At 38.0% G+C, this 26,061-nt stretch overlaps 2 protein-coding genes across 7 annotated transcripts in view; both read right to left on the bottom strand.

Annotated features, from left to right (window-relative positions):
* Positions 1-7,127: 7,127 nt before the first annotated feature.
* LOC111250090 (uncharacterized) lies at positions 7,128-21,887 on the bottom strand. 2 transcript variants are annotated; one of them, XM_022804770.2, is made up of 21 exons: positions 20,888-21,887; positions 19,732-19,953; positions 19,121-19,278; positions 18,516-18,679; positions 17,877-18,074; positions 17,363-17,528; positions 16,451-16,730; positions 15,586-15,947; positions 14,965-15,435; positions 13,868-14,802; positions 13,357-13,623; positions 12,993-13,164; positions 12,416-12,577; positions 11,912-12,301; positions 11,226-11,726; positions 10,672-10,821; positions 10,374-10,549; positions 9,827-9,896; positions 8,149-8,178; positions 7,574-7,675; positions 7,128-7,472 (listed from the first exon to the last, which is right to left on the bottom strand). In XM_022804770.2, the coding sequence occupies exons 1-21, from the start codon at positions 21,115-21,117 to the stop codon at positions 7,411-7,413; spliced, it is 5,268 nt and encodes a 1,755-aa protein (XP_022660505.1). In that variant the 5' UTR covers positions 21,118-21,887; the 3' UTR covers positions 7,128-7,410. The 2 variants fall into 2 exon arrangements, with proteins under 2 accessions (XP_022660505.1, XP_086842573.1); XM_086986447.1 differs by having other exon boundaries at positions 7,128-7,338; positions 20,888-21,883.
* Positions 21,888-24,080: 2,193 nt separating this feature from the next.
* The window catches only part of LOC111249560 (transmembrane ascorbate-dependent reductase CYB561-like), a 44,670-nt gene continuing 42,689 nt past the window's right edge, over positions 24,081-26,061 (bottom strand). For all 5 annotated transcript variants that reach the window (XM_022803566.2, XM_022803567.2, XM_086986448.1 and 2 more), the window contains one exon: positions 24,081-25,947. In XM_022803566.2, the coding sequence (XP_022659301.1) occupies positions 25,767-25,947 (181 nt within the window). In that variant the 3' untranslated portion in view covers positions 24,081-25,766. The remainder of the gene's footprint in view (positions 25,948-26,061) is intronic.

Consider the following 26,061-nt stretch of genomic DNA (forward strand, 5'->3'; position numbering starts at 1 on the left):
CGGCTATATGTTTTTAGTGATTGGCTTTAGTTAATGAATAATCAAATAAATTAGCCAAAGACTATTTAGATTGTTTAATGAAAGGTTTACATTTCCAGGTTTATAACCCAGAGTATTTACACTGGATGAGAAACGTGGCATCTATCTAAACAGTAAATTTCTGATAAATATTTTATTGTCAGCTTTATTATCGTTAGATTATTTTACGGAACAAATTATGTTATGACTAAACTGGTAGGCTAGCCGAAAGACTGATCAGATATATACCTTCATACAAGGTTACGCGCTTTACTCAAACAGCTATATTCTTATAAAAAAAAAAAAAGTAACTTCTTCAAAACATCTTCTTTGCGACTAATATAGTAGAGTTACCTTTTACAAAGCATTACTCAAAACATCATTAAAATGGACGTTTCATATGCAGGAAAGCAGATAATTTATTTTTGTCAAATTTGCTAATATTTGATTGAAGTCTCTTGCTTGTTTTCACAGTAAGACTCTATATTACAGGACGCGTATCAAGTCTGGTTTCCGTAGAAAAGATACCATTATAACGATTTCCTAAATTTCTAGAGTGCAAATTCAATGCCGCAGGGCCGTTGTACGATCGTAAGGCTGCCGTACTTGATAGAATTGCGATAAATTTATAATCGTAACGAGAATTGATGAACTTGGCGTAGACGTATTAGCAGGATTCCAGCAGTTCAAGTTAGAGGTCATATGCGCTACGTTGCATCTCGTTTGAGATTATTTTTGTGGAATTATCTCTAGACACATATAAGGATTGTGCTAGAATTGAGAAGGCTTAGCTTATAATAAGACATGGAATAGGATAATACTGCTTAATAACACGCGCCCCTGCTGTTCTGATCCATCTTACGCGTTAAAGGTCCTTCTCAAGATTTTGTCAGCAAGAAAATTTAAGACTACTACTACATCAAAACAAATAAAAAAAAACTCTGAAGGCTCTCCATTGTGCTATTCGTATTTAGAATTCATTATCAATGTTTTTATATTAAAAGGCTTGTACAAGTTACAAACGAGAAAAAAATAGAACGTTACCACACATGAAGAGAGCTCTCCCTTTTATGAGGTGTATTTTTTTTTCTTTTCGACCAGCTTGCGCTTCTAATCATAAGGTTCATAGCAAAAGAAGCAGCCTACCATCATTTTTTTTCTTAAAACCTTCGGTCTCTCCTTTTGTATCGCTAAATGTTTTTAACATGCTGTTACTCCAGTAGGCCTAGCCATTAAATGCGCCTAGTTCACGCAGGGTGCTGTACCATCAGCGCAACGTGCACGATCTGCGTGACGTACCCTAACACCAGTAGACAGTGTGAGTAAGAACAGCATCATTATGGTCTAATATCGTCGATAATACTGTGTAGCGGAACCCTTACACTGACTGGTTTTATTGCCGAGTTGAACTAATATTTCACGTTTCATTTCGAAACTTCCATCTCTTAGACTTTAGCAAAAAGATTTGTTAAAAGGATTAGACTTGAAGGGCAGGTGACAAAATCCTAAACGCGAAAAGTAGGAGGTTTACAGAAATCCTAGTTTCAAAATAAAGCCTTTCAAATATATATATATATATATATATATATACTACGGTGAGAATGTGATCAATAAACAGTTGCTAGCCGTGAAAGCTTTTATACTAAGCCACAAGACTACCAAGTTGCAAGCGGCAGGCCTGCGAAGCAGCGTACCGGTAAAAGCATCAGGTTATAGTCCACGTCATCGCTGGCATTGAAGCAAGGGATGCAAGGAAAAGCTCGGCCGCGAAGAATCAGCATCGAGTGAAATGTTGCAGTGACCAGGTAAATTAAACGGGAAGCTGCTGAGTACGTACTACGACGATGGGCGAAAGTTCAAGGACGCCAGAACTGTTGGAAGACTGTAGTGACGGCGCGCAGCCGCTGGAAATGGCCAGCTGCGACGCATTGGGCATGCGAGACCATTCAGGCATTGCGGCTGCTCCGATAGCTACTAACGATTATAATATAGAAAAACAGCTGCTAGTTCGAATGCGGTTGGAGTAGAAAAGCTTTAACTGGTACAGTCTTCCAACCAGTTATACCCACGGCTCGCTCACTTAAATATAACTCATTATTGCTGCAAATTTGAGTAAGGAATAGCTTTTTGTGAGATAATAGCTTAATCATTTTTATTATTTTCGCTGTTAATATCTAATGGGATAACGCTGAGAGTTTGGCAATGAAGATTTTAGTGCCGAAATTATCATTTATTTATTTTTTTCATAAGCGGCCTCTAATCAGCGTATTACCGAAAATGAAGAGTGTAGTGCTAGGGGACACCTTCCTCGTGCGGCTTTAATTAAACAAAAAATCAGCTTTGTCTTGATTAGGCTTTTGTTAGGGATCCCTTATTAGTATTTAGCTGACGATGATCCATCTTATAGATGAATTCAATTTGAATTCGAGTGATCAGTTAATTTTTCACAGTCAAAGTATTCAAATAAACGCAAAAGCTAATTAAAAACGAAATCATAAATTTTAACGAAACGATTTAATTGAAACAAGCACTATTGAGTGCAAACAGTTGTGTTAGCCATAAAAAATGGTAGGTAAATCCACGCTAAGGATGATTGTAAGGGGCTACAAGTATTTATCTTATTTAAGATCTTGTACAATAATTTATCGACACATTTGACCCTGTGGTACGGTTAGCTAGCGACATCAACAGTAATAATTGTCTCTCCCTTATTACGAGATGGGTTTGAAAGAAAGACGTTTTATTAAAGTCGAATTTGTTTAGTGGGCAAATTTAGAAGAAGCTTTGATAACTGCGCTCCGACGGTACTGCTACCATACAGCCGCAAATCACTTAAAATTTTCATGATAATTAGTTGTCACTCAATCGTAGCAGCTCAACAAATCTTCAGTAAAGTGCTACACAAACATCACCGTTTTAATAATTTTGCCAAAATCATAATCATTTTTTTGAAGCCTAGCGCACGCGTCACAAAGACACCTGCGTTATCTGGGCGTCATCTAAACATTTCTATGAATGGCTAAAACAGTAAACAGCGTTATGTGAGCAAAAAATTCTATTAACGTATTGGAGTAGTAAGACAGCCCTAATTCTAATAATCACTGCTTGTTGAAACAAGTTCAGTTTCTTTTCTACTTTATTCTATAATTCATAGGGTTCAATTGGCAATGCGTTAGTCATAGTATATCTTGACGCGCACTATCTCTGTAGCACCGCCAAACGGCTATAAAAGTAAATCCGTTCTCGAGGCGCGGTGAAAATAGAAAGAAAGTCAAGAAAATAATAGCGAGTAATTGTCATATCTATGCAATATAGAGAGAGGTATATATATATATATATATATATATATATATATATATATATATATATATATATATATATATCCCTGTAAATACCGTTAGCTTATAACAGTATTTACCAGGTAAACGTTCAAATTCGAGTAAACTATAGCCGACTCTTTGCCGTAATAGGCACCTATTGGTTCACTATCCTTATTACCAAAAAAAGCTCTTTCCCGAACGAAGCAGCAAACACATCAATGCAAACAACAGTGCGACATTTTCGGATTTTGAGTGAAGGTCAACTATTTTTCACTATCCTCACGCAAGACAAACCTCTATCAGAATGATATTATTAAATTTTGGTCGAAATTGACGATCTACGTTGCTGCCGGTTTACACGCAGCTTCTAGAAAATTCGAAAAAGATTTTCAGGAGGCAAACCGATTAGAGTTCAGATCTAAAGGGCTTGAAAATTAATCTAATTGGCCTAGAAAGCTATTTTCGACGTAAATGGATCTTTCAAATAGAAGTTATCGGCTATCTCTAAAACTGCAACTGCCGATTGCAACATTCAGAAAAAATATGACAGTCAGCATCTTTTTGCACCTTGTACTTACTGACCGTAGTTTTTGGTATGTAGCGTATTTGTTAGATATTCTGATAAATTTATGCCTACTGACATCGCTGGAGACACAGCTACTATCAAATAATTTGTGGATTAAAGAAATGTTTCGAAAATGACTAGGTTTCAAATTGAAGATGTAATTGTGATGAATTGTCAGCGGTGATAAAAAGTAGTGTTTGTACGCTAACAGAGACCAAAGATCAAGATCGGCGGCTCTAGGAGAGACGTGAGGCCACGAGCCCCACCAGATCTTCATCTAAAAAAGATAATGCTTTTCCTTTAGTGGGACTGCGAGGGCCTGATTCATTGATAATAATTCGGCGCGCCTAAACTGGCTAGTTCCATCGAGTTAGCCAGGCTAAAAAAGAAAAGAAAGCCGACAAACGAGACCAGATCATCCCATTCCAAAATAACATGAGGCTACAAATGTCAAGCATTGTCAAAACTGTTCTCTTTCAATCTTCTGGACTACAAGTGGAAGGTTTCGTTAGACACTCCACGTTCTCTAGAACCTGTGCCAACGGATTTTTACTAAACAATCACTTTCGTGGCTTTGTCTTGGACACGTCAACTCGAAACGTGGCTCTTTAACTCGAAACTTTTTTGAGACGAAGCCCGCTATATTGTGACCACACGGCATGTGTCATTTGCTGGAAATATGCCAGAAAATCATCGACAATGACGAGAGATACGAAGCATGACCGCATTGTTACAGGGCACTTATTAAAGGGAATAAAAAATGCGGCATTTCTATTTAGTAAAAAAGTGTAACAACTTTCTTTTCAACCTGAAAAGATAAGAAAGACATTTTACAGCAGCCTAACAACAGGCTGCTGTAAAATGCTTTTTTAATGAGTTAAAGTTACTTTCCTGGCATTATCTTTTATATTTTACCTATTTGTCCCAATGCTTCGGCAACATCTGTACGGCCGTATACTTACCGATAACTTCTCGAAATAAATCGACAGTGAAATATGTTTGCCATCAGTTACTTTTTCTAGAGTATGGGAAGTCCCGTAATTACACGGACTTGAGTCTGGAGAATGAGTGGGTTGGAATAAACGTTAGATATTTTCCTAATCAGCGCTATTTAAGATATGGCGATGGCATCGTTAGTGAACTGGATGTAATATTTACTACCATCCACATTTCTTTTCGCTAGCGACGCGTAATTTAGAAGCTATTCAGTTTCAAAGGCGCCGAATTTGCTTGCAACAGCCACGTACATACATATGTTTATATATTTGGATACTAGCTTACTCGAAAATTTCAGTTTATCTTGAGAGGAGGTAGGTCTGATGGAATCTATAACGGAGATACCGGACGTTAAAATCGAAACAAAGAGCTGTGGCGTGGAAAAATTATATGGCGGCCGTTTCAGGGCAAGTCTGCCAGCATCATAGAATGTCATTTAAAGAGCACTGTTTTAGATGGAAATCCCTATTCAAAATGTTTACTAGCACATGGTTTGAAGTCCAGCTAAGCCGGCAGGTCTCGTAACATCAAGTGTCAAATGCTCTCACTCATTTCGCCTGAAAGTGGCCTTTTTGGGGCCACAATCTTCTCAAAAAGTACCCACCGTACAGCTTGCGCTAGAGCTTTACACGATGGCTATTCCCATGCCTGACCAATACGTATCTATTGTTTTCGTTTGAAGTTACTTATGCGGAAAGAAAAATCGTTAATATTGATACTATTAATAGGTCATAGTAGCCTATATTGTTACACAATAGTTCATTAATTTCTATTTTTATTATTAATCCATCTTTCTTAGGCCATTATTCGAATGCCATTTAATCAGTCTCTTATTGTGAACAGTTGGAAAAAAATTATGTTTAATTTAATAGTGTTTAGAACAGTAATACTAGCACTGATTTTCTTATATATACATATATATAAATAGTTCACGATACTATTGCTCCCTGAGAAAATATAGAAAGCGGTGTTGAATAGCCGTAGCGAAAGTGTTTTAACGTGAAATTCTTATGCTGACATGGAGCTGGGATGATTTAGGGACCAATACATGCATATGCTCTCAAAAGCATACGGAAGACACAGGAAGAGTCTGAAAGAAATCCCTAAAAGTGCTGACAGAAAATAATCTACTTATTGGAAAACGAAAGTCACAACCGAAGCTCAACCGCAATCTAGCAGACTCGATGGAAAAATAAAAGGTGGACAGAGGACGTTGAGCAGATTAATCACTAATAAAATAATTAAAAAAAAAAAACGCCCAAAACGAATTATAACAAAAGTGCTGAATAAAAATAATGTGATTGATTCAAAAGTGTGATAAATTAGTATAGTTGCACGTAGGATATTTAGCAGAGTATTGTGTGCTGTTTCAGCGATACCGAGATGAAAGGTTATATGGGCAAAAAAAAATCACACAATTCACTTATATCAGGTTAAATATATATGTATTTGTTGAAACGCAGTAGAACCAGTGGTAGAACTTAATAGGGTCCTAGATATTTCCATCTTCTATTGCTATAGAAGAGGGAGGTGTAACTCAAATAAATTGAATTTGTGCTGTGAAATTGGTGAAAACAAGACGAGAACGAATATAGGTAGTCGCTGAAGAGCCCTCGCTTGCCTATGAATTTCTACCACGCACAGCCTACGAAAACCACTTGTTTCATACACAGAAAATTTGCTTACTGATCTAGTTTACGAAACCGTTAGGCTGAACAGCTTCGCCTTTTGTAGTAATCTTTCTGAGTTTAAAAAAATGCATTGCCCAAACTTCTAAACAGGTATACACATTAGTAACAGTGACTGTTTGGCTACTTTGCGCTCGATCGGAATCAAGATACATAATCAAAGAGCCAGAATTCAGGCATAACACTTCTATTTGGAGGAGTTTAGTTTTTAGGCTTGTCTAGTCGTGCTAGCAATGCTTAACTATTATACCAAATAATACCATTAATAAGGTTAACTTAAATTTGCGTAGTTCCATTTTCCTACAGTCGTTTTTCACGCATTTCTATGACAGAAAATATATTTACACCCTTTTCAAAATTGGCTGTCGAAGACAACCCAAATAGCTGTCCAAAAAAGCCCAAAAAGTCAGAAATGGTAATTATTTCATGCGCAAGTAATACTTAATTTTCATTACAGCACTCTAAGGACACGGTCAAATCATCACTATCTTAATAAAAGTCAAGTACGAAAAACCTACGATTAAGTAAAACATGACGATATACTTGTGGATGAAATCGGGAGCTTTAATGCACATATTATATAAATAGTGTATACACATTTATATAAACAAAATTTAGCGTTCAAATCAGTGTTAGAATAATATGTAAATATGGAGCTAATTTGTTTGTTAATGGGGTGTACGCATTGTTGCTTGCTTCTATGAAGAGACGGGGCTGTTCTTGGGTGATTGACGTCGCTTGCGAGGCCGTTCTAGAATAGACGATGCAATATCATATCAAAATAAGTATAGCATGTTTTCTTTTGTAAGGTCCATCGTACCGTTTATCCAGCTTCTTTATCCAACAGCTGGTTATCCAATAGCACGCTTCTACTTAAAAGCGATCCTAAAATAAACCAACTATAATTATGCTATAATTTTATGAATTATATAAAGTCAGCGTCACATGGGTCGTTGTTAACAGCAACATACATTATTATTCCTTACCATCGTAATCGAGGACAAAATTAATTTTCCCGGTGCAAGAACTCGCCTCGCAGTTTTCACGGACACCCATAATGGCCAGAAGGATACTTTCGCATTGTCCATCTGAAATAGTTTGCAGCTAAGTTATTTATAAATCTTCGGCCGTTCTATGCATAACGAAAAATACGTGAGTATGGGGTGATTCGCAGATTTAAAACAAGGCTATTTTGTACGAAAAACATAATTTTAAATCTCCATTGTACTTCTTTTTGGTACATCCACAAAGCGAAAGAGGTTTCACTCAACAACTGTTGTTTGCTCCGCATTATCACCGACCTAATTTCTTGCACACTAGTAATTTATTTGTGTACCACATAAGGCCCCTGGCGAATACAGTGATATACCTAAGACAGCAGTTTTTTTAACGGCAGTGTTAGTAAATAATGATTCATGTGACCCTTCCTCTCCTACATGTACGCAAACCAATAACGGACCCGCATTCTGTAGGCCAAAGGTCTAACAGACATGCGTGGGTCAAAGTGTATAGCTAATATTTCTAGTTTCAGTTTAACCTACTACTTAACCGTTGTACGAACCTTTTTGGCAGTCTGGTCGAAATGAGAGAACTGAAAATGGCAATACGAGATTCAAAACGTATAATCGACAATTGTGGTCAATATTATTATATTTACAAACAGTACATTTGACCAAACAATCAAATATTGATAAAAAAAAAATAGACATGTTAAAACAAGTAACTAAGAAATCTAAATGATTTAAATACATACTTATAAACAGGTAATTACAGGTCAAAATATATTTTAGACTGTAACATTAATCTACAGTTGATTTAAAATCAAGCAGAGTCAAAGTCACAAACAGAGTAGAGTTGTTCTGTTTAGAGCTTTTACGCCTATTGATAGTTAATTATAGCTGATGTAGGTTGAAGGCGCGTTTCAGAAAATGCGAAGTAAAATTAAGTAACGCTTTCGAACTCTTACATGCTGCCCTTTCTCCAGAGGAAGGTTTATCGAAAAAGTTCCAGCGGGTTACACTACTATTCATCGAAGTAAAAAAAAACCTTGGCGCCGTCAAGGTTTAGCCCGGTATGCATAACGTATTTTCTCAGCAAAAGTAAAGGGAACCAATTGAAGTAGCCTTGGCCTAAGCTTTTCTTCAAGATACTGCACGACTATTATTCAAATTAGACTCTTAACTGCACGCCTGAGGTGATTTTTTTTCACTGATGCCGGTTATCAAATTAGTTGCATGAATATAGAAAAAGTAGGACAACGTTTTAATTTGTTTTTGTATGAGCTTAAGAATAATCCTTACGCGGAGTACATCGCACTTCGATGATACCTAACTTAAAAACTGTCGTCACACTTTTACAGGTGCTCTAATATCCTTGCCATGGGACGACCATAGTTCCAGATTTTAATAAATTTGGGCATATAACGAATGGTGGCATTAGGCGGACTCTAGCAGTAGATCCCGCAGTTTCTGGTATACAATATAAACAGCAAAATGACGTAAACGCCGTAAGGGTTGCGTATCATTTGAGGTCGGTAACGACATGTCAGTTCGTGCTCAACTGCCCTCTGCAATGGTTTCGTATAATTTCTGTTGTGCGCCTTATTAGCATAGACAAATTCAAATTAAATGTGCAGTTATTATACATATAACACTAGTATACATATTAGTGTTCTGTGCCACATTTATTTTTCTGTATACAAATGCATTTTTCTGTACACATTGTAAACTCTCCAAAACAACTTACAACATTAGTGATGCCCTTGTACATTAAAATTACGGAAAAGTGGTATGGCATGAAAAATGACAAATATTAATTAACTCAGATATAATAAAAAAAAATCGGTAATTTTTTTTGTTATTCTATAAAATTTCTAATTCTTCAATCAAGATTGCATTCAGATAAAATTAATACCATTTTCTCTTGGCACCTAACTGCAGCGATCCCCGCGGGCTGTAGCCCCGGTATCAACAATCAGTATTTTAAATTTGGTGATCCTTTTAAACGTAATTTTTAAAATGCAAACGTTACGCTTATAGGAAACCATTAACGCTTAGAAAATAGAAAATCAATATAATTAAAAAAATAAACATAGTATATTTTGTATGCGCGCCCTCTACAACTAGATCCGCAATACATGGGACCACCTTGATTCTTCTTTGTTGAGCATTTTAATGACGAACCTATTTATCTAGTATAGATCGAATCACTACAAATTAGCTAGAGTACAATGAGCGTACCGTTGTCCGCTAGTTGCGTACAGCGTCTCCATCCGTCAATCGATGGAACATCGTTCTTGTCATAGCAGACCTGCGGATGGCAGTCGCACCACAGTTATTAATTACCAAGGTATCTACGACTCAGACCTAGTTTTGTATTTGTTAATAATGCTCGATAAAAACATATTGAATTTCATCTTCAACAAGTTTGCGACGTGATTAATATATGAAGCATAATTGTAAAATAATAGGCAAAATACTTTTAATAATAAAATTACTTCCATCAAATGTACAGTTCTTTGTTATTACGGTAGAGCCTTATTCAATTCATGTAAAGATATGTTAACTAAGATCGAAGGTAAGTTAGGATCGAAGAGACAAGATCGAAATTGACTTGCTTCGCTGCTGTATAATAGGGTAATGTAGGAGTTCAGAAGAACTTCATAATTAACGCACGCTTTTTTTACTTTTTATTCGGCAGCAATTATCAGCAGAAGTACAGAAACGCACTTTAGTGCAATCAAAAAAAGCTTTGTATAACTCCCGCTACGGCGTACTATGCACCCACCTTGATAATTCCATTAGTTGGAGTTACGGTAAGCTGGGCTCTCACCATGCTAGGAAACTCTTCAGTGCCGAAACGAACAACTTTGACAGCGTTCTCGGATATGACTTCGTCGAAACGAAGGTGAACCGGTATGGTCGATTCCAAGCAAGCAGGTCCACATAACGCAATCAATGGCGCTAAGAGAGACATCGAGATAAGATGAACGCCTGTCAATGTTATCTACTTTATGCCACCACTTACTTTAATACCGTCCGTCCGAAAACCCACATTTTATAGTGCAACTTAATTTAGAACTCACCGAGGAAACTTTCTCTTGCTAGGTCTCTAGCGCGATTTCTTATCGCTAGTTGCCCTTTATTTGTAGCATTGTTCCAAAACTTCACAGAAAAGAGTTCCTCGCCAAAATAAGAACTTAGGGACGTCGTCACGGCGAAGAATGACACTGTCTCTGAAATGGTTATCTCATTTTGTCACTGTACTTTTAGAACATTGGACATCTTTGTTAGAATGAACTACACATTTTGAGAAATAGACTTGCGTTTAGAAAAACCAGCAAAATAGTTTTGTTTTTAATAATGAACAGCAATTTTCAATTTTAGTGAGAAAATTGAAAAACTGCCGGACGCTTTCGTAGGGTTTCATCGCAAAAATACTAGATCGGATGGTACACCGAATGCAAGTAAACCATGATCTGGGTGGAGAACGATATTGATTTTTTAATAATATTATGGAACTCTAACAAATCGTTTCTTTACTCCAATGCAGGCTTTCAAGTGTGATTATTCTTGTGTAGATAGTGAAATATTACATAATATATAACGAACAAGAATACATGTAGAATAGCTTCGTTACCCTTGAAGTTTTGTTTTAGACGCTCGACAGCTGTCTTGATTACGCCCTTTGGACTTCTTTGTTCGCTTCCATGAGCCAGCCACACAACAATTCTGGCAGGCCGTAGGTTGCCATGGCCTTCGCGTGTTTCCAATAGTGCTCCAATTTCAGTTTCGTTAGAGAGGTGCAGCTGAAGAGCATCCAGTACAGTCGCTTCATCTTGAGGCGAATAACTCTTCATACGGTCGCTATTACCCAGAATCTCCTGAGCTTTACAGGCGATGCTCGATGCTGCAGCGCCTGCGTGTTTTGTTGGCACGCCTAGTAGCTGCCCATGCACGATACTTTGTTGGTTCATAAATAGATGCAAACGTCGACGAGTTCCAAGGTTCATATGGCGGGCGAGGAAGCTCACGAACGCTTTCTGGTGGGCCCAATGCAGCTGCATCTCTTCCACAGGCATGAACCGCTCATCGTCCGTCTTTAGGACCACATAAATTTCTGTGGCAGTCTCAATTGTAGCTATGTTCAAGAAAAAAACAAAGATAATTTAGCAATTACCATACGAAGTCAAGAAAGTGGTGAAAAAGAGCATATAAATAGGGGTCATCAGTCTAGTTTACCGACAGCGAACTCTGGCTAACATTACCCAACTTAATGTATAAAATGCGTATACTTTTTATTCACTTAGATATTCGGTTACTTACGATTAGCTATGGAAAGTGCAGGACCATCATCACAGAAGCTGGGCATGCTAAGAAGTTTATACTGGGTAGCTCTTGTGATCTTCTTAATGACCCTTGTTGCTGCGTCCATGACAATCGCTTCACTAACCCTGTTAACGAGGCCTGGATAAGCGTAGGCAAACGCACGATAAAAATTGAGAAATTCCCTCTCCAAATTACCAGTTATGACGTCTGCCGGAAATAGATCGTATCTTCGACACACTCCCAATTGGACCGAGTTTCCATTATCGTATGTGAGGTCGGGTTTAGTGCGCATCGAGCGATCGACACCTCGGTTGCTGTAGTATCCATCAAGGAGAGAACAAAGGCTAACTGCCGACGTCAAATTGCCATGCAGGCCGAGGATATAGCCTAGAAGAAAACAAGAGGGATCAGCATGATTGATAATAGTCAAAAACCAGTGATAACAGGTCGCATTGAAAGCTGCGTACTTCATAAGCTGCTTGAGTTGTACGGAGAACCCACCATCAATGGCACCACGAATCCTGGTGTACGTAATCCAAGAGTCAACATCATCCCTTTCAGGCCGCCTTACAAAGTTATTTTGGCAGAATTGTTCATGCCAATAGCTGTCTGAATCTACCAAATCAGAGCGCGCGTCACGTATAATCTCGGGAAGTAATATGCCTATGGTCAAAAACAGTGCATACAAACTGGAAGTCGTCTTTACCCATATTATAATAAGATGAAAAATTATGACAGCGGCATGACATCGTTGACATAATAGCATCTACTTAACTGTAGTTCATGTAAATATACAGAATGCTATATACGTAATAATAATATGGCTTCTACCCTGCTAGCTGATTGATTCATTGTGTCGCACTGCCTGGAACAATACCTATAGATCCTTGTTTTATGAAATCTATAGACGCAGCTCTTATCCATTCGTCGCATAAAATTTTGTATATATATACATGAGACCGGTATGTTTTGTTAGTTGGATAGTATAAACTGAGTACTATTGTTATATTATTCCACGGTATTGTGCAATAACGACTCGCAAATTAATAGCGGTATTCCATGAATATCTTGAGGTTACCTCCAAAAGTTAGTGCACTAAGTATAGTTATTCTCGACTGCGCGTCGTGTTGCACTTCAATGGCATGATTGAGACTTCGAGTTATCTGGTTGATACTCCGGGAAGATTCACCCACCAGCGAAGGAGAACCCAGTATACCTAGTAGCACTGGCTTCAACGCTATCGCTATGTCCTGAAATTTACCATCCATCATACAGAAGAACAAAGAAGAGATAATCAGAAAGGTACTATATAAATAATAAATGGAAATACCTGTAATAGCTGGCTAAGAAAAAAATAATTGAAGATATATTTGGGCCGTTACTTATATAAAAAGCTCTTTGAGCATCGATATTCCCACTTTTCGGACGTTACACATACACACCTCATCAAAGTCTAGCGCAACAACACCGCGTTCAAGCTCTGCTTCTTTCGAGTAAGAGAGAAGATGGTAAAGATGGCACCGTTCACTAGCTAAAAGGACACTGTCGTCCACGTCTGTTGTCCCGTCATTTCCATCGGTCTGCTTTGACGATGTGCTGGACCCAAGCAGAGCACGTTGCACGGAACGCAAAACATCATTTTCCACCAGCGACGAGTTCGCTCTCAACGGACTATCCAACGAATATTTGTCCAACAAGAACTGGCACATCTACGCAGGAAAACATAAGGCCGTCTAGATGTATTTGTTAATAATATTGGCATCAGAAAAAATTCTTACGTTTAGAAAAATGGATTCAAGCTTGAACACATTTCACGTTATTTATGTTTGGAATTATCTCATATTTCTCTGTGGCACATATTTTTAATTAGATATTTTGAGTAGGATTAAATATGATGTGTTATCCGTTTGTTTTTTGTCATCGTGCAGTCTAGTGACCTTCCAGTATACTTGCCTCTTTAATGGTTACGGATGGATTGCCTTCCTCAAGTTTTTTTAGAATCAGTAAAAATTGATCGATTGTGAAAAGGAAGCTTTCCTGTTTTGATGACGAACAGACCTGTGCCATCTCATGGGGCCGCAATGGCTTGTCCACAAACTGATACAGTTCAAAAAAATTCAACGGCCGCTCGATTGACTTATTAATGGGCGGCAATGGACGTTGTGACCGATCACTGGGGTAGTCTGTTGGTCTTTCCCTCGCCGAAAATTTCGTTCTATTAGTATCATCGTTATCGATTTGCTGCTTTCCATTGACCAAGTCTGTCTCAGCGGTTTCGTGTAAATCCGGCAGCCTTTCAGAGTATCGAAACGGACTTTCAGGTTGTCTGACAGGACGTTCTGACTGTTTAAATTGATTTCTAGAAATTCGCAGAGAATGTCCAGGTGTATTCACCTCGCGTAGTCCATCGGGTCTCTTTGAAGTAGGGTCAAGCCGTCCGTACGATGAGTCTGGCTTTAATTGAAGTTGTTTGTTAAGTTGAAGCAGATTATGTATTTTCTGAGGCCTATTCAAGAAATCTCTTGTGTCATCGGGTTGATCATTAGGTGGATCTATAATTTGTTGGCCTAAAGAATGTAATTGCAGTTTTCTTTCCGGGACCTCTTTTGGATTACCCCGTGAATGATCGACAACTGGATTCCTCGAGGGCTCGTCATGCGGTCTGACTGGTCTCGGATTGGGCCCTTCAGTCTCTGTTCTGATATCCTCAGAAGGTTTAGAAAGTTCACGATTTTCAGAAGTCTCCTGAGAATCTCGCTCGATTGAATTCGGTCGACCCAAAACACTAGATAGCCGTGGTGATTTCTGACCTCTTCTGTCGTCAATGGGCGGATATCGAAACATGTTTAACTGATTTGATGTTTGTAACAGGTCATCTTCAAATTCCGCTAAAAGAGAGAAAATGGGTTTGTTAGTGAAGGAATAGGAAATACTAACAGTAAGATTGATATTATTTAACATTTTAGTATCTTTAGAACTAGATAGGTTCTAATGGTTTGTTGAAAAAAATGATTCATTTAATAGCTATGCAGGTAATGACGGATACGTACCAAAGTATGCGATTTCCACCCGCGTTTCGTCAGGAAATCTACAATCCGGATGGTTGCATTCCTTGAAAGGAACGCCCGGCCGCCGTGGAAGTGCTGTGATCTTAAAATGGACCATTTCGCATCTGGCAGATTGGACATGGCCTGGCACACTAATATGGGCACTTTCTGTCGCTTCCTGTGATTGGCATAAGTCAACAAAGCTCTTTACAAGGGGAACGTTGGCCTGGGCATCCTCACACTGATCCTCTTCTATCGGGACCCGCTGATGTGTGGCATTTTGCCTTTCGTAACAGACTCTCAGGGGAAGATTTTCCGAAGTGATTGTGATGTTGACTAATATGGGATAGCGGTTCAACTCATCAGGGTAAACTGCCCACGAATACGAAGCTTGTGGTGATAAGAACACTTGGTGAATACTCGACACTTGGAGATGATCCGTCAAACAATTTGTACAGTGTACAATTGCTGGAGCTTGTGTAAAGAGTAAAAACAAAAAGAGTAATAACTTATAAATAAGTGAAAGTCGGCAAAACGGTAATTGCTCTGTATTTTTCCACATAACGTGTAGTGCATCAATATCACACCAATATATTATTATGACGTATGAATATATTGACTCACTTTGGCATATCTCATGCGCTAATTCTGTAGAAATTCTCTGTATAACTTTGTCATCGGCCGCCTGCGGAATGATTACTACAGCGTCCTTGACGTCGGCTCGAAATTTCTCAACGATCTCAGGTTTGGGGCCAACTACAAATATATACAGGTCCTTGTGGGATCTCCGTAGTCCTCTGATTACATCCTGAAGGTCTTCTTCCTTACTTTTAAAATCGTTGAATTTAAAATACACAACAACCTTTGACGGTGTAACGGTACCAGCTGCCATTTCAACGTCATCTTCAAGAAGGCTGTTCCAGGTTCCGTTCACAGCACGCCATATATCAGCTTCGTGGCACTCAGCACAGCCTTTATCAGCTCTCCTGTACAAAAGTCTTCCGTTGGTTGCGAGTATTAGCATTGATGGCTAAATAGGCGCAAGTTAAATCAAGCAGTATGCCTGTGTATACTGTAAGTGCTGCTAGGACAAAGCTAATGTAAATTACGGGCATCGTATTAATATGTTTATGATTTAAAGTAACAACGCAATTAGGACCAATGAAAATATACTAGAACAAGATGCGCTAAACGACTTTCTTCTATAGTTACAAAATAAATTCTACGTTTATAAAACGTATGGGTTTGGAGACTGGCCTGGGCGAATCCGCATACTTCAAAAACCGCTTACGATAAAAGCTAAATGCTGCTAGATGAAAAATTGATAATGAAATACCATGAGTGCAGGTTACGCTATATAATCTTATCGTAGATAAGCTGCTACCGCGTCACATCCAGATGGTACGATAGTGGATAATTCTGTATATGAGTACAGAATGAGTCCCCTGAACTTAGTATTTACTAGCTGCGCCAAACGCCATTAACGTACCGACTAACGCGACACGATGGGTTCTTTTGTTTCCTACTAGAGCTGAAGAACAAATTAAGGACATGCGGATTATCAGCTAACGAAGAGCTTGATATAGAAACGCGAGAGTTTGAGTTATTTTCGAGAATCTCTTCAGACAGGTATGCCGAGAGTTTGCGTTGATACACATCAAATTGGGGATGTCCAGATATAGGATCGAGCAAAAGGAGCACATTGGATAATGTTTGACAACTTCCTTTGTGCAGCTGGCGCTGTGCTTCCTGACATGTCGATGGAGGATCTATTGAAATGCAACAAAAAACAAAAACATTCGTTAAAGCTCTAACGTTTGACTGAAACAGAACTGCTATACATATTCGATAGGGGGTAAAAACTTGAGAGGCATGGCGCAATGCATGTATTTTGTAAAGTACCATTCCAGATTGCACTATGGCAATATAAGATCGTGTAATAAATTATGGCCTGCCACAACCCACTTCATCTTAAAGGACTGCTTACTAATACGACACATAAGTCAAAGTTTTTAGACCGTATTGTACAAGGATAACAAATACTGTGTATCAGTTTTTTCTACCTATGAAGTTCAATATTTTGATTAAAATTAATTAAAGTGAATCAAATAAAATGAGCATTTATCATATTTGTTTCCAGAGTAATGCAATATGTCGTTTAGGTAACAGGCTTTCACTATATTTACGTCTTTCTTATTGATCATTAAAGCTTTCGTTACCTATCGCTTTCGCTGTGATCAATAGCTCTTCTGCCCCTCAGACCGTACACTACAATCTATATCAATCCAATCCGTATTTTTATTAAATTATGCGAGGGAAAGATCTTTCAGCGGCAGATACACTAGGTATGTATAAACATGACAAGTTATTCTCATTCCATAAGGATGCTGGAAATACGTACGGGTAATGATATGTTCGAGTTCTTGGCTGAATTTCTTGACAGCTGGAACGATGGCGTAGTTTTCAATTACCTCTTTTAACGGAAGAGCCTCGACAGCGTTAAACAGACGTGCTATAGCCAAAGTCTGTTCGGTTAACCGCTCTACCGAGAACAACTTTTGAAAGATCTGATGACAGCGTAGTCCCGTTAGAACATGCAAGCACAAACTTACCCTAAATATTTAGAAATGGTGTACATGCGTGTCTTGCTATGAAAAGTAATTATTTTCTGTACGACTAGAAGTTCGCTTTCGACGCGTTCACAGTTACCATGCGCATCTTATACACGAGTGAAGAGTCAGAGCGATAAACACTGAGCGCTATTTAGGGTTCTTTGGGTACTAAACTGGTCAAGCGACCAAAGCATACGCCTTTGGATACTTTCTTCTACACGTCACCAAAGATAAACAAATACTGAAATTGCACATGTATTATATTAATACAATGAATCCAATCATATAAATATTAGTTCAAACCTTTCCCCTTGTGCAAAACGAAGCGCCGCCGGGAAACTCGGGTATCAGCTCCCGAATACCCCTAGCAGAATAATACGTTGAGAGTAGTTGACTAAGAGTGAATGGTCGCTTCCGTTGTTTAGTTATTCGGGAAGTTAGAACATTGAAAAGAAAACCGTCAATAGCTCCGGACAGCTGAGCGTCTGTTATATCGGACACCTGATGAAAAATACGCTCAGGAAATCCCAGCATAAATAAGCGTTATGTTTTTTGTAATCCGAAAAGCAATCCTAGTTGTATGAGCAGCAATACGATTCCGATGCGGTATGATACCTATTCCCTTAACTGGTGATTGCGCAAGAGCTTTTGCTACGAACAAAGTAATGTTGAGCTATTATGTAAAAGCTAAGTTGTGCTCTTTCTTGAGTCTGAAGAGTTAGAATGTTCGCTTTCGACAACCCTTTAATTTTTACAATATCTCTTGTATCATCTTATTAAGCAGTCATTTTTAGCTGGACATTTTAGCAAGGGCATTACGTTCGCTCTGCTAAAAGTAGTATAGTATTTTTTTTTATATGAAAACTAATCATTGCCTTCATTTGTATTTATTGTCAGTAAATCCGTAACTTAGGCGACTGCATTTGATGAACAAATTGCTACCTTTGGCGACAGCTTGAATTCTTTCGGACAGAGCGGTGTTGTCCAAACTCCGTTTCTACCAATTATAGGTGAAGCTGTTGTGTTCTTCCATTTAACTGAGGTGCCCAAAAGAGATGCGAGCGTAGGCCCATAAAGATGGTCGATAACGCTGTGCCCTTCTGACACTGTAACCAAAAAAAGCGTTAGCCTTACGAAAACAATGTTAGGCCAAAAAATCTTATATTACAAGGCAATTAAGTTTTCTTCTCTCAGTTTAACTTTTCAGATACATATTTTTACCCTACAAGTTAGTGTAGTCTGCCTTCTCAGGGACAATTTGTGCCTTGTAAGGGCACAAAGCAATATTCACATTTTACTTTCGGTGGTATTAGCAGAATTGGACATCTTATGTGGCAAGCCAAACGAAATAGACTTGACAACGTTCTTCGGAAACTTAGACCTGTCGAATTAATCTACAAAGTTGAATAGCTTCAAAGTTACTCAAGATCACCGACGTCGGATAACAGAGCCAAAACAAAACGTTGCGGTACCATTTGAAAGTGTTCAAATTATGAATTTTACCCATCTAATAAACAAGGAGAACAAGAGGTCGCTGTCAGACTCACCGACATTACTGTATGGACGAAGTAATCTAAGTAAACTCTCTGTCGACTCCCTGGAAGCGTATTTAGATGCAGCAATCCCGAAAAGTACTGGGGATAATGCCAAACCATGGTTTCCTTCTGGATGGACGACTGGTGACACCACCCCATGCTCAATATATCTGAAGTTCACATACCAATACCAGAAATATGCAATATGTACGCTTTTGAAAAGCATCACTATTATTAGGACTCGTTTAATTATATTAAATAGTTTGACTTTATTGCCTTGAAGAGCCATTTGTGTGGAATTAACAATAGCTATCTGAAGCAAAAATCAAACGGTTCAGCTGGTGAAATTAATAGTGGAAGACGAATTGCTAAACGCCCAGCTAAAGTCTACTTTGTTCATTTTATGAAAAGTACTATCGATGCGTGTTCATGTGCGCAAATCAAAGCCAGGCAGATTATAATTTTTAGTAGATTCTAAAGAAATCTTCTATACAAATTTCAGTCAGTTCCAAACTAATGTATATTTTGCAAACGCATTTTACTAGCGCAAACGTTATTTCTGAAGAAAAAACCGATTTCTTTAACTAATTTATAGGCTTAAAAGCCGAATCGACTACACTTACGCAAGTACATTAGCTCCATTATTCCGTTGCTCAATCGAATGAGACAACATAAAGAAGAGCGCACATTTCTCAACCAATATCAAGGAGTCTTCACGAAATAGACGATGTGGGGCGCTTCGTAGAAGCACTTCGGTTACTGACGCACGGGCTTCTTCCGTCTTATCGACAAGGAACATATGACCATTTTCAGTTCTCTTGCGTCGCATGTATGATATTGAGAACCTACAAAAACAACAGATCAATCCGAAATAGTCAAGGTATTTTCCAAGATGCTGCCAGTATTTTTCTAGTTAGGGTTATATATATATATATATATATATATATATATATATATATATATATATATATATATATATAGAGAGAGAGAGAGAGAGAGAGAGAGAGAGAGAGAGTGAGAGATATGACATACGTTGAAGCAACGAATTATGACGCACGAGTAAGTCAGTCGAAAAACCGATTTGCCTACTAATTTTTTGCAGTATTGCGTACAATTAAACATGAATAAAGTTTACTGGCCTCTGTAAACTTAAATTATATTGCAGCTGAATAAATTGTGTGCACAAATGCTTTAGCCTTGGTAGGCTTTTTGTAGAAAGCGAAAAAATGACAAACTTGCGTTTGATTGCTCAGCAATCAGGAATGTACTATAATGAAGCTTAATTAAACAACGACTCAGCGTTAAATAACGAAGGGTTGTCACTACGAGCCATATTTAGCGAGAATAGCAATTAACTTTCTTAAGCAATTTCTCGATTCAGCTCAATGCTTTTAACGAGAATAAAGCTTTATGATTAGGGTATATTATCACGAGAGACTTCTCGAATATCGTAAACAGTTGAGCAAAGTTCATCTAAGTAGTTTAGAGACATGTGCATGTACACTGTTCATTTTAATTTCATGCATATGAATGGTCTTTAAATGCAGTTCAGTTACTTGCATAGGTATGCTCATACTCGTCATATGTTATACTTCATGTACTGCACGTACATATACTACGTGTATTATATTAAATAAATAGAAATACGTGGTATTGAACTAGTCGCTTGTTCGCAGACGGTACGTTCTGACGTACGAATGACAATTCGTGTTTTCGGTAAAGCACAGCCCAAAGTCATAGGTATAAATAAAGAAGAAAGGTAAATAAATAAAAAGGCACCTTCGGAGCAGAAGCGAAGCGGTTTCCGCAGCGTCCTCCAGACGGTGGGCTTTCTCGACTTTACTAACCAACTCTACGAAACTCTTCACCGTTCGAGGTAGATCTTCTAACTCCTCTATCTGACCGACGCGGAAACACTCCGGAGCGACAAGTCTATGGAAGTCCTTGGATGTCAAGAGGGCTTGTGACCACGATACATTGAAAAGGATAAGCGCCAAATGAAGCAACATATTAAGGGTTCTAGGTTGCTAGTATTTTCTTCTTATGTTTGAAATGATCCTGGACTATAGTTGATGTTTTTTGGTTCTATCAACACAATCTACACTTCCATACACAAGCAACACACAAAGCTCTTATAAGGTCTCGGCAATGTTCTATTGGCCTCATATATACTGCAGTCAAAATTTCGTGACAAAATTCGCATAGTATTCCATCTCTACGCACTCAAGCTTATCACTGGTGTTCTTTTAAAATCACATGGCACGAAACTTTTTCCCTAATTACTCTAGTAATATTAAGCAAATCGTTCGCAAAAAAATACTAATCTTCATATAAATCACTGCTTATACAAACTATATGCTCCTAGAGACGTGTACGCTCGTGCTAGGTGCTGCACCTCAACTGTAGGAAGTTACCGGGTTCTAGCCCAATTCAAGCACAACAAAAAGGTGGGGAGGGTGGTCCGGGACTGGGTTATCGTGTCCCAAGGAGGATCACGGTCACTTCGGCGGTTATCGCTGCTACGAATAGTCGGACCACTACTATTAAAAAGGAGCCCGGTTCCTATAGCCAATGACGTCTATATCCAGGAGTTTTGGCCGTGAAGAGTCTGCAGCAACTCAGAATAGGGAGATATGAAGCGCTTCCAGATGACACGAAACTACACTGTACTGCTTTGTTAGCTATTATGACGGCTTGAAAAGATGTGTATCGACGTGGCAACAATCAGTGGCAATTAGTAGAAGGCGATGGGGAAACTGTTCACCGTCTAACCATTCTGATGGAAACAGACCAGTAAAATGCAACAGTTTCAAAAGCGTCAACAATACTGCGTGGGTGTTCCCGCATGGACACTTGTTTCTATCTATTTATTTAATATTTACTAAATAAAAAGTATTTAAACTTTTTTAAATGGGAGGCGAAGATCGCTTCACCCTTAACTAAGGACAACTGGTAAGCTTGCCTTCAAAACCTCAGCGCTTTGTTCATTTATCTGTTAATCAGAGACAGAGGTCTTCTTCAGAATATCTCTTCGGGATTTATTTCTATCTGATGAATAACTAGGACCGCAAAGGAACGAATGAATAAAGATCTACGACCAGTGTTCTAACCGAATCCTAACGGCTAACCGTCAGTCAGGCAGACGTGTGTAGTCATATTCTATATGGATTGTTTGATTTCTGTAACCAAATTCTGTACCGCTACCGACTACCGTCTTCTCGATTTATAAAGGAACAAGCCCTGGCTCTCAGTCAACTATGTGCGGCCATTCGCTCGACCGCCTGCTTCGATGAATACTTTATCCCAGTAGAAGCTGCAGTGCAATGCAGTGAGCGTTCCGGAGTTCCGTTAGCGTCGAAACAACAGAAGCGCATAGTTGTAATGCATGGGGTAACAGCGAAGCCTAAATCATAAGCCACTTGTCAAAGAAGAAAAAAGCTTTATCGGAGAGATACGCTTGCGGTAGCCAATTTTTGGTTCAGGCAGGGGAACATCTTTATATTTTATGGCTCGCATTGCAAACTCATTCGTCATACGCTAGTTGTAGATCTTGAGTTGACTGATGGCCATATAATTCGGTTTTATTCTTCGGGTGATCATTAACATCGGCTATTACTACTGCTGTCTAGTTGCTTCGCATGAGTACATCTAACTTTGAATAGATTCGGAATTGTTTAGTGTTTCAATCTGCGCTTATCCGTCGCTCATCTCTTCAGGACACGTGTCATGTAGTCACCGATACTTTCGGATTCTTTTCTGTATGTAGGCATGCGTCTGTTCTAATCAGTGGTGCATTGAATTCCAATCACAGAATTGGTAATTTATATGATAAAGTAAACCGTGTATATTTTCTTTAGTGATAAAGCTATTATAGTCTTCGTGCAGAGCTCGAGCGTTTTAGTGTCTCTGTAATTAGTCTAAGACAACAAAAAACACTTTCAAGGGAACTAGGATAATTGGGGATCACTTACCGCCCAATCTGGGTCACGTTCGTTATAAAGCCGGTACTGAGCCAATATATACAAATAATAATAAATCGTGATTTATTACATTTCCTAGTGCACATGTGTTCGGAAGTATATGTTACACGCTTCGAACGAGCCAATTATTCGTCAACAACTATAGTATTTTGCCAGAACGTAGTTAAATGAAGCAAATTTTTTTAACAACCTAAGTCACAATGCTTACAACAGTTTTATTTATATGTGGGATCTATGTGCAGCGTCCTGTAATATGAATAGTATCTAAAATTATGTTGATGCTTCTTTTAGACAAATTGTTAATCCTAAAGTTTTAAGCCAAATGTTGCTAGGTTTAAATCTTTTGTTCAATATATAGTAGCAATTAGGACGCGAACCTAGACAGTTCATTCTTTATTGAATCATCTATACTTGCCAAAAATCATAGTCAAACTCTTATTTTAGTTGTTTTATCATTTTTCGTTACTTAACAAACAAAATTAAAAGAAGATTATCTTAAGCATTATGATAGAAAAAACAGAAACCTACTATATATCGTTCATGATACTAGCAACAATCAAATACTTTTCAAATAAAGAACAATAAAGCATCATACGCATCAGTGCTACACACATTTTTACTAAGGATTTCTTCTTATCCGTGCACTCTGTCTATTTGCTTGTTGTGAATAGAGGGTTAAAAAAAAACTACGTACTTATAACGTAGTTGTGCAATACCCCGAGCACAGGAAGTTGTTGAGGAAATTGATTTATATGGCGTCATAGTTTACACCGATGCTTTTTCTGAGCAGAATAAGTCTTCTTCTCAGTTAACTGTATTTACCGATCTATTAAATTAAATTAAATTAAAAAAAAAAATATAATAATCTGAAGTTTATTACCTCTAGAATATTTTTCCAATCCAAGGGCAGCACAGATCTTTTTCTGCCATATTGAAAAGACATGCATTATTTAATAGTAGTTTTGATTAAATATAGTATTAAATAATGTACCTTTGGAAATTACTGAACTCCAGGGAGTATTTATTTTGGTGCGACCTAAACGCGACATAAAGAGACGATACAATTTTATGTGAAAGGTACTCGAATTTGTCTGTCGAGTCTGTTTATTGGATAATCATGCATTCAGCAAGGCATGTATAAAACTACAAACGAATGTATGTTTAATAATACCAAATAGTTCGAGTACTACATAACAAATCAAAAAATATCGAACAAAAACAGCTAACATAACTATCTGATGTCGATAATATAATTAGATAATATGATGTTAGAGTATAAAATATTAAATGTTCTCAAAAATTTAAAGAGCACTAACTTTTGTAATAGTTTTAAGCAATCTATATATATACAGGAAATATTTACAACTATCCTGTGGTTACAATCTGGCGCGTTCAGTTTTAGTATTACCATAAAAATAGAGAGAAAATGTTTAGCGAAATGTTTAACGAGGCACGGCCGAACAGATAAATTCAGTCTACTATGATGTTTTTAGAAATGTTCATCCACCTTCTGGTAATGGTAGTTCCAGCCGTCAAAAACTATTGTCGTTAAACACAGTCCTTTTCCGCAAGTAATTTAAATATTCTGTTCTGAATTTGGTATCCACATTACCACTTCAATATGTAAAATAACAAACACAGCATTTCATCAGCACTCTTTTTTCGAAAGTATTTAAAGTACCAATTTCAAGAGACTAATCGCTAGTTATTACAAGGTCCTATGGAATATTTCGTGTACTGCGTTGACATAATTGATTCGAATGAGCTTGCCTTTCAAACACTTAATTTTTTCAGGTTACGGTATTTATTTAATTATCTAATACGACTCGTTAGTAGACAGTAGTCCTTAAAATGATGCATTTTTATATCAGCCTGTGCTTGTAGACAAAGATTGTCATGTCAATTAGAAATATGTTTATATTTTTGAGACGAGGTATTTGCAGCGATTTAGGGGAGTCATAAATACGCGAGAGATGCAAAAATTCTCCTGTTCGATAACTCAACCAGAGTTTATCATGAAAACTAAAATTCTGGCACACGACCCTATTTACTTTAGCTACAAGACAACCATTACTAACCAGTGGAACTGTCACTTTTGGCGAGAAGATTGTATAGTCAAGTAGCCTTTTTGTTCTCCGCTCAATTCATGTTCGAAAGCAGTCAAGAAGGTCCTGCCTGCTTATCGTTCTAAGGCTCCTTGTCGTTTTTGCACCAGTTGTACAAGACAGGGTTTTTAAAGTTCTATATAAAATTGTTTTTACGCACAGTACAAAGGCCCTGTAGGTTAATTCACAGGCAACAACTTTCCTTCTTCAAGCAATTGTCTAATAACGTTTATATTGTCTGCTGAGGTCATCGTACGAACTGACGTATAAATGCTATTTACACATATCATTTACAGGACCTACGAATGCGGTACATAGGTGATCCTAGAACTAAAATTCTACAAACTTGGCTGTGCAATCATCGCAAATCCATCCTGGCGGTGTGCCAAGCATTTCTGGACAGCATCGGTGATACTATCTGATTTAACAGTTGAATTTTTTGTCTTTTCTGATAAAATGAGTGCAATAAATGCTGCTAGATTTTCCGTAATTTCCGTGGTTACCCCCTTGTAACTTTGGATTTGAACTCCAGTGAGGTCGTTTTCGTTAGCTTCTGGTGTTCCGTATCGGCATTTAGCTCATATCCACAGCGGCAACGGAGCCAGATGTAGTGAATACAGCCCTTCCCCCGCGAATATTATTCCGGGCGACCAGCGGAAGAAGAATAATTAGAAGCGCAACCCCGCCAGAGAGTGCGTTAAGGATCCAACCCTGTTCAGGATAATCCCTATAATCTGCATTCTGGTTCTGTCCACTGAAATAATTCAGACATTATATGGAGTATTAGAAACGAATTTTTAAATTTCAATACTATAAACTCGGGTTATAATGCATCTCAGCTTGCGCTATGGTCAAATGATTGTAAAAG

The sequence above is a fragment of the Varroa destructor genome, unplaced genomic scaffold (genome assembly GCF_002443255.2).
Source record: "Varroa destructor unplaced genomic scaffold, Vdes_3.0 BEIS01000004.1, whole genome shotgun sequence".
Classification (NCBI taxonomy): domain Eukaryota; kingdom Metazoa; phylum Arthropoda; class Arachnida; order Mesostigmata; family Varroidae; genus Varroa; species Varroa destructor.

What these genes read in the sequence shown, in the direction of transcription:
- LOC111250090 (XM_022804770.2), bottom strand. Translation starts at nt 21,117, where the DNA reads ATGTTGCTTCATTTGGCGCTTATCCTTTTCAATGTATCGTGGTCACAA. An exon ending in GCTTCGCTTCTGCTCCGAAG is followed by an intron (nt 19,954 to 20,887) that starts GTGCCTTTTTAT and finishes TTGTTTTTGTAG; the next exon opens with GTTCTCAATATCATACATGC. An exon ending in TGCACTTTCCATAGCTAATC is followed by an intron (nt 11,727 to 11,911) that starts GTAAGTAACCGA and finishes TCTTGAACATAG; the next exon opens with CTACAATTGAGACTGCCACA.